Genomic DNA, 9957 nt, shown 5'->3' on the forward strand with positions numbered 1-9957 from the left:
TTATTAGCATATTATAAAATATTATTGAAAACACCTCATATTACATTTCATAAAATGGATTGAAACACATTACATTTATGTACATTTGCATAATTATTATTATTATTATTATTATTATTATTATTATTATTATTATTATTATTATTATTTATTCAACATGTAAATAATAATTCATTTGGAACTATCCAAACATTCTAAATGAATGTATCTTCATTACAGGACACTACCAAATCATCATTTGCCAAATCATACATTTGCCACAGAAATAAGAATATTCATTCAAATAATGTCAGGGTTTTCGTCTGGGTATGAGATTCTGCAGTTTATAATGACGCTCTTCAGTACCCAGAGACCAGTTCACGTGAGTGCAATTCGTCACACTTTTTTCTTCTGGAAACTTGGCTGTCAAACTGACCTAGTTTATACATCAACACAACTTCGAAAGCTCCCAACATTTCTTTCCCCGCACCTATCATGACCTACGCAGATGCCAGGACGGATAACGTGTAGACCGACAAACGCGTCGCCATTTCGGATAATTATATCTCATGACCGATGCCCTCGTTAATGCTGGCATACTTATCAGACAGGCTTCTACATACCAACACATTAAAGGGCATCACCTTTGCCAAGTCACTGGTGTGTTATGATGTCCCAAGACGCCTTTTATGTCATGCCAATATGCCAGCGCGCTTAAAAATCGTTGGCCGGTCCTTTGACAGAGTTATTGGCGTCGTTTCAATTTTGGATTTGATTGGAGTGATTATGTTCATTGATGCATAAAAGTGCTGGTTTTGGCTGTTTATTGCCAATACAGCAGTTATGATAGAATTATGACGCTTTAGTGCCAGTATTCAATCTTAAGAAAAGTTTACTAATTGCTCAGTACTGTCATAAATTTATGCTTACTGTTTTAAATAAGCTGCAAATATTATTTTTCGTTCCATAAGAATATTTTAATGTACAGATTAGCAATAAAAACTATTTTCTGTAAACCCGTGTTCTTATTGCATAGCTTTCCATAGCAATGAATATGAAATTCAATATACGATTAGTGTAGCTAAATTGGTTACTCGTGAAAAAAACTATTTCGTTACAGAACTCACTAACATTAACTAAATCCCAAACCATAGAAAAATGCATAAGATTTAACAAGATTTACCTTAATAAAGAAAATGTTAAGTGTTCTTTTAAAAATGAAATTATTTCTAACAACAATCATCTTGAATATAATTTAATGGTCACCAAGATTCCAAGTACGGATTTCATTTAATTGTTAAAGCAGTATGTAGATTACTTAAGGGATATATAAACAAAGAAAAATTTTTATTTACTGAAAAGATTAACAGTTTTTAGAATTACCACATAAAATGACACGTGTAGAAAAAGGCGTAGTGGAAAAGCATATTAATTCAATTCATGACTCTATAAGTGAATATAAAATGAATCCTCTTTCAGTTATGAAACCACTTTAATGAAACTGAAATCTCTGATTTTACAAAACCTTTCTCACTACACAGATTATTCCTTACCCATTTGGACAATACCAGGTATCAGCAATGATACTACGACATAAAGCGGTACAACGTGACCGTGAATTGATAAGTATCAAGACCTGAAAATAGAAATAAGAGGGATATGGGATATGTCAGTGGAAATTGTACCCATAACCACAGGAACACTAAGCACGATCCCAAGATCCCGGAAATGGAATCTGGAAAAACTAGATGACGAAGTAGCTCCAGGACTCATGCAGAAGAGCGTGCTATTAGAAACAGCGTACATAGTGAGAAAAGTGATGGACTCCTAAGGAGTCAGGATGCCACCCGGAACCCTACACTATACATACCAACCAGTCGAATACGATGAGATAAAAAAAAAATTATAATAATAGAATTATGATTATTTGTGCTGGTTTCATTGATAAATAAACTAGGTAGTTTTTTACTACACTGCTCTTGCACTCTTAACATACTCGTACAATTCGTCCCTTTTTCTTGGCAAAGTGTCGATTATGCATTTTTAAAAATTTTTTGAATTATCTGAATCGACGGTGATTTTATCATTGACTTCCTGTGTCAGCTATCATGTGTCTCTCTCACCTTACATCCTGGATGGTGATACTTTGCTGCAACAAGAAGTCTGTAATAAAATCACTGTCGAGGCAGATAACTAAAAAAAAAAAATGCTTATTCGACACTTTCCCAAACAAGGAAAGATAAAATTCTTCTGATCGAGATGCAGTAGTACTCATCCACAGTTATATGGATAAAGCTTTGTTAGAAATCCAGTCTGTGGGTTTTGCTGTACCTAAATTAACTGATTCAAAATATAACAATGGATAGTAATATAACAAGATATTTATTCTTCATCAGAACAACTTAACTGTTGGCGAAGGATAGTATCACAGTCAAAATAATAGATTTTCATCGGGCTTTATAATTTCCTCTGTACTAAAAATTTTTAGATTTTCATTTATTAAAATCAAATATGAATTGGCAATGAAAAACAATACCAATAAACTGCGAAAAATTTTCCAAGGATTTTCCATATTTCCAAAGATATTGCTCGCGAGTTTGGAACCTTCCTATTAAATTTCTGTTGATGACTTGGGTCAGGTTACGTAGTGGTATCTGGGATCAAATTGCGGAAACAGGAGGAATTCTGGCCTTCTCAGAAGGAACAGGATCATATGACAGAAGATTTTTTTCTGCGCTGATTCAGACCCGGGTTCGGTTTTTTCATAATTCTTTCTTGACAGATTTAGAAAAGACCAGAAAATTAATAAGATTTTGTATGAAATCCATTCTGGATCCAAATTCAGTAAGAACAGCCTGCACAAAGTGACTGGAAAATAATAGATACAAAACTCTTCCAGATTTTTGAGAAAAGTTCTCCATTTGCCACAGACAAATCTGCCGATGTGGTGTTGTAAAAATTGTGGTATTATTTCTATCCGCACTTTTTTGTTATTTATGCATGCATGCATGCATCATGCATGCTCGTTTGTATGTAGCCTACGAAAAATGACAGTGTTAACTTACATAATCCGTACCCACATGCAAACGCGACTCGTGCGTTATACTTGAATGTGTGTGTGTGTGTGTATGTGTGTATATGTGTATATATGTGTATATATATTATATATATGTATATGTATGTGTGTGTATGTGTGTGTTTGTGTGTGTCTGTGTGCATTTCACCAAACAGCTTCAGGAATGAGGTTGCTAGCTGCATATCTGTCAATATCATCCCAGCAACTACCACAGTCAACTGAACACCAAATGCGTAATTCACTGCTTAGGCTAAAAGGGATGCAATACAAACTAAAGGGAATGGGAATCGATTTTTGGGTCTTCTTTGACTATGAGAGGGTGTTAACCGCTTAGTATGAGCGAATATATTCCATGTTCTATTTATACAGTTAGTGTAAGTATACTTTTAACATTATAAACTTAAACTGGGAAAAGTATGTGAATATGAAAGAATAACCATGATGATTATATATATATATATATATATATATATATATATATATATATATATATATATATAAATGGGAAAATATGAATATGAAAGAATATATGACTATATATATATATATATATATATATATATATATATATATATATATATATATACGGACGGTATATGCTTCTAATCACTTTTAAATGTGGTTTTATATATATCAAACACCAAAGGGAAGACATGAATCACGGTTGTAGATCCGGGATTTCTATCATTCTGCATCAGTCCTCTGGAGATGGCTTAGTTAGCAATAAAGCTGACAGCGGTCATGATCTAAAACCATGTTTCATCTATTCCCTCTGGTGCTTGATGTATGATACTATATGTGTAATTTATGTACGTAAAGTTCATGGTCCCAAAATAAGAAAATTTATTGTTCTTGAACTAGATAATTTTTTTTTTATGCTTCGAAAATCTCTTTCATGACTTGCAGATTAACGAAAGGTACAAAAGAAAGTTCCTTCATATGTATTTATTGCCGCAACTGGAATTCGTTGAGATTGAAATCGCACTTTTTTTATGTTCTATCAGACATGACGGTTAAAAAAATCCTCACGTCATATTTTTTGTTTGTCAGTTGTCAGATCGGAAAGATAAAAGTTCATAGCGTAACAGATAGGATATTATTTTTTTGTAATATAATGACGCTTGCTATATCATTGTAATCCTGCTCATTTTATTTTGGTACGCTCAGGTTATCTTGTGGAAATTATTCGTTTAATATAAAACAATAACAAATAATATAATGACGCTTGTTATGTCATTGTAAGCTTTCTTACTGTTTTTTTTACGTTAGCTCAGGTCATCTCATGGACACTATTCATTTAATATAAAAAAATAATGTAACAAATAATATAATGACGATTGCTATGTCATTGTAAGCTTTCTTATTTTTTTTACGTTAGCTCAGGTCATCTTATGGACATTATTAATTTAATATGAAAAAAAAAATAATATAACAAATAATATAATGACGATTCTTATGTCACTGTAAGCTTGCTCAGTTTTTTAAGTAGCTCAGGTCACTTTATAGAAATTATTTACTTAATAACAAAAAATAATATAACAAATAATATAATGAAGTCTGCTATGTCATTGTAAGCTTGCTCAATTTTTTTCAAGTTACCTTAGGCCATCTTATGGAAAATATTAATGTCATATAAATAAAGAAAAAATTTAACGAATATATAATAATGACGCTTGCAGTGTCATTGTAAGCTTGCTCGGTTTTTTCAAGTTAGCTCGGGTCACCTTATGTTAATTATCTACTTAATATAAAAACACAAATAACGAGCGATTTGAATCTGTTATAAACCAAAAGACTTGTTTTAACATAGTGGTAAGTTAAGACGTTCTTGTTCTGGAGTGGTATGATCTCAGAATCCTTGGGTCATGTAAGCTGAGACATAAACTTCACGTAAAGTGATTCTTGTATTATAATACCCTCTTCTGTTCCAGTACCTGAGATATTCAATTATATCGCCAATATTCTGATTAGTTATAACACGAGTTTTACACATTCTAACGGTTTAATAGACTTTTAACTTCAGCCTCTACAAGCAAAATAAAATTATCACAGTTACATAGCCTAAATTGTATAATAGCACCATAACCATTGAATTACACAAACTAATTTTCATTTCGTGAAATTAAAAGAAAAAAGTATAACAGGCAAAGTATAATTGTCAGTAAAATGATTTAATCGAGCTTTGTAACAGCAAACTGCACATACGAGTATATCGGCTTATTTTCCAGAATATTACCTAATTTCGTATTCAGTTTTGTAGTAATTATAAGATAATTAACAAAGTACATCCAATGACATTACGGAAGCTTCCATACGTTATAAGTCGTTTCATTAGACTTCATTGCCAAAGCGATAATCACGTAATTATGCATAATAATAATCCAAAACGATTGACCTCTTTACGCCGTTTGAGCCAACGAGGAAATTCGTGCGGAAATAATATCTCATCTATTTCTGTCCTTGCTTTTCAAATGAACTGAACCGAGAACAAAAAAAATGTAGTCGAGGAGAATTAAAAAAACATGTTTATAAAATAGATTTTCTCCCTTTGCTATTCTGTCAAGCGTGGAGAGACAAAAAGAAAAAAAAAGAAAAAGAAAGATCTTTTTTCTGATTTCACATCTGATGTAGCAACCCCGCGTGAAGGTTAATTTTAGCAAGATAACCTCCTGATTCACTGTTCCTCACTCTTTCATCTAGGGTTCCGGTAATTTATTTTGACAAGAAAGGTTAGTTTGATGTAAGGTGCTTACCGTGTGTTTCATACGCATAAACACACACATACTTACTATATACATATATATATATATATATATATATATATATATATATATATATATATATATATATATATATATGTTTATATATATACACAAATATACATATATATAATATATATATATATATATATATATATATCATACATGTATACATATATATATGTTTATATATATACACAAATAAATATCTAAATATATACATGTATTACATGCATTCATGCATGCATACATAGATAAATAAATAAATAAATAAATAAATATATATATATATATATATATATATATATATATATATATATATATATATATATATATATATATATATATATTCTATGTTCAGCGAGGTTATCAGTCCTGTAACGGGAAAATGTTGAGCTCTCTGGTATATTGTAGTTACATAGATTTTTTTGGCTAACTAATGCTAAGCAGCCTTGCGACTAAGCACTTGGCGTGTGAGTTATCGCTACTGAGAACGCCTCCATATTAATCCATCATATCTTTCTTTAGAGAGCCAAGACTTGTGTTGACTTTCTTATCTTATGTTCATCTCCTACTTAATAAAAAGAAAATATTATCTTCTTGAGGAAACCCTACTCCCAAAAACATTTACAGGTAAAAAATTTATGATTTGAGAAATCTCTTAATAACATACTGCAAAAGTGATCAAATGCAATACATTAAAGTCGTATAAATATTTTTCATTTTCCCCTCTCTACCTCATCCTGCCTGTCACAAAAATGAAATAACATTCATTTGAAATTCAATTCTAAATGTATATAGAAAAATACAGCAATATGAATAAGAAAACATAATAAATTTTGGGGAATTCTGAATTAACACAGTGCTCAAAATACTAAGTGACAAGTACCGCTTAGCATTTGAGAAGTTATTCCTGTTTGCTAATTAGAGGACTAAGCATTATTGCCCATACAAAACGATACTACATTATACTACAGTTTAAGAAGGTTTATTCCGTAATAAAAGTGGTAGGAAAAGAGAGAGAGAGAGAGAGAGCGTACTTAAATGGAGAAAAGTTCTCAAGCCAGGGAAGTTCTATAGCCTTCATTAGCTGGGTGATGAAGAAATAGTTTCCATAAATCCTAAGTCATAAATTATAATTCTGACCAGTAAACAAATGAAAAATGGATATGCCTTTATTTCCTGTAATTAGACGTAAAACTAAAAGCCAGTCATATTTTTTTAGTTATTGCTCACTACTTTCCATAGTCATTGGAAGAAGAAATGATCTCTCCAACTACTGCAATCACGATGAATTGTTGGCACCCACAGTGGCACCAGACACACGATCATGGCTAACTTTAACCTTAAATAAAATAAAATAAGCAAGTAAAAACTGCGCCGAAGAAACAGTTTTCTGTACAGCCGCTACAGCTTATAATCAAGGCCACCGAAAATAGTTCTATATTTCGGTGGTCTCGGTACAATGCTGTATGAACCGCGGCCCATGAAATTTTAACCACGGCCCGGTGGTGGCCTATCCTATATCGTTGCCAGAAGCACGATTAAGGCTAACTTTAATCTTAAATAAGATAAAAATAACTACTGAGGCTGGAGGGCTGCAATTTGGTATGTTTGATGATTGGTGGGTGAATGAGCAACATACCAATTTGCAGCGCTCTACCCTCAGTAGTTTTTAAGATCTGAGGGCGGACAGAAATATTGCGGACAGAATAAAGTGCGGATGGACAGGAAAGCCGTCACAATAGTTTTCTTTTACAGAAAACTAAAACTACACAGGCTAGAGGGCTGCAATTTGGTATGTTTGATGATTGGAGGGAGGATGATCAACACACCAATTTGCAGCCCTCTAGCCTCAGTAGTTTTTAAGATCAGAGGGCGGACAGAAAAAGTGCGGACTGACAGACAAACAGCCATCTCAATAGTTTTCTTTTACAGAAAAGTAAAAATATGAATATCGGGTGGATACCAGAGCTTATGATGCTGAATTATGTGTTTTTCTTTTTCACTTTTTTTTCCTTAATACTACCTTCAAGATATTTTTTGCTCGCTAATTTACAACTATGGTACTGAAATGGGCGGAGAAAAACACCTTTTCAATATTTAATGCACTACATTGGATTTTTGTTACTTATACACAAAGTAGATTTTGTTAATCAGTTTCAAGGCAGCTTGCATAATTCTTTTATAAAAGACTTTATAATATATATATATATATATATATATATATATATATATATATATATATATGTATATATATATATATATATATATATATATATATATATATCTGTATATACACGTGTGTATATACATACATACATATATATATATATATATATATATATATATATATATATATATATATATATATATATATATGGAACCTTCACTGTTCTTTTGATAAAAAGATTATTGAAAATCTATTCCCCTTTATAAGTCAAGATATAACAGCTACTAATTCTTTACAATTTTAACACCACAGAGAAAGACTTCTGTCAGTTGCTTAAGCTGAATGAGTAACCGACGTCCCAGCGTGCTAAATTTATCACGAAACTCTTTTTTGATAAAGGCAGTACTTGCTTCGAGACTAATGATCCATCAGTACCAATGACAAGTCTGTTAAGCCTTACTTACTGAAAGGAAACAGCTAAGCTTAGGGTTATAAATTACAGGAATGACTGCTACTTACATTTTCATACTAATTCTCTTGGTAAACAATCTAGAAGTCAGGTCCGTTCCTTGAAATTTCATAGTGGGTAGCTCGATGGCTACTGCTCTTGAGAGTAACATATCTGAAGAGGCTTTGATCTCTTGACGTTTCTGTAATGTCTTCAAAAGCGTTCACCGCTCGCTTACTAGAGAATTTGGCATAATATACTAATGTCTCTAATTTACTTTATCTCGTTTTAATGACTGTTCACGAATCTTGTAAAACACAATTTAACAGCTACAGACTAAAGAGTTATAATCAGATTAGTTTTATGTTGGTATCACTTTCTACTGAAAATCTTCTTCGGGCAATATTCTAAATCTGTAACTTCATTCACTGTCACAAATAATGAGATGTTTAATTTCCTTTAAGAAATACCAAAACCGCTCAGTTTTTTTTATTAGACCACCAAGGTGAACAAGTTAAAAGGCAGTTCACAAATATGCATATTTATATCAATAACAGTGCAAGTATGTGAAGGCAGTGTATATATATTTATATATATATATATATATATATATATATATATATATATATATATATATATATATATATATATATATATTATATACATATATAATATATATATATATATATATATATATATATATATATATATATATATATCTTTTATATATGCATATATATATATATATATATATATATATATATATATATATATATATATATATATATCACATACAGTGCAAGTATATATTAAAAAATATATGCCAAACTATAAACATCCACGTAACACTCCGACCAGACACTTGTTACTATATTCCTTAAGTGCTCAACGAATATTCTGGTCGTTTAACTTTCTAACGGGTTATAAGCAAGAGCTAATAGTTACTGTAATTTGCATTACTAAACTTCCAACGTAATATGATCCTTTGACTCAGGTTGCCCTACATTAAAAAAAAAATGGGATACACCTTCAAGTTAACACACTCCAAGGGAGAGACGCCGCGCCGTCACTTCTTTCGCTTCGATGCGTCAGCGCCGAAAGTAGACTGAGAGAAGGAGACAGTGAGACTGTATGTTTATACCAAGTCATAACAAATCATTCCTTTCTCTTTTCTCTCTCTCTCTCTCTCTCTCCTCCCTTTCTCTCTTCATGTCCCCTTGGAACTCTGACAGCACTCTTGAAAAAAAAATTAGAGGTGAGGGTGGGGGAAGACCGTCTTATCGTCAATCGCTTTTTCTACGACTTGTTTCCTTATCTTGTCTCTACAAACGGCTTTCATGTGTTGAAATAGGCCCTATCGTCCCGAAATGGAATTTGCATTGACGCCTTATCGGTTAGTTTTGACATTAGATAATGGCGACTCTATGCTTCAATAAGCCCTATCTTTAAACTTTTCTTTTTTAAATTCGTGCATTGCCATGAATTTTAATACACACTCAAATATATACATACACACACACAC

The 9957-nt window shown here is 31.8% G+C and overlaps 1 protein-coding gene across 5 annotated transcripts in view; it reads right to left on the reverse strand.

Moving 5' to 3' along the window:
- Positions 1-9957, reverse strand: part of LOC136837027 (Kv channel-interacting protein 1-like) — a 923431-nt gene that overhangs the window by 576016 nt on the left and 337458 nt on the right. The window contains exons 1-2 of one of the 5 annotated variants that reach the window (XM_067101573.1): positions 9463-9592; positions 8507-8771 (exon numbers count right to left, since the gene is read on the reverse strand). The exons of 3 other annotated variants lie outside the window; for them this stretch is intronic. In XM_067101573.1, the coding sequence (XP_066957674.1) occupies positions 8507-8607 (101 nt within the window). In that variant the 5' untranslated portion in view covers positions 8608-8771; positions 9463-9592. Of the gene's footprint in view, positions 1-8506; positions 8864-9462; positions 9593-9957 lie in introns of those variants that run through there. One more of the 5 variants, XM_067101572.1, reaches the window with a different exon arrangement.

This window comes from Macrobrachium rosenbergii, chromosome 57 (assembly GCF_040412425.1).
Source record: "Macrobrachium rosenbergii isolate ZJJX-2024 chromosome 57, ASM4041242v1, whole genome shotgun sequence".
Taxonomy (NCBI): Eukaryota; Metazoa; Arthropoda; class Malacostraca; order Decapoda; family Palaemonidae; genus Macrobrachium; species Macrobrachium rosenbergii.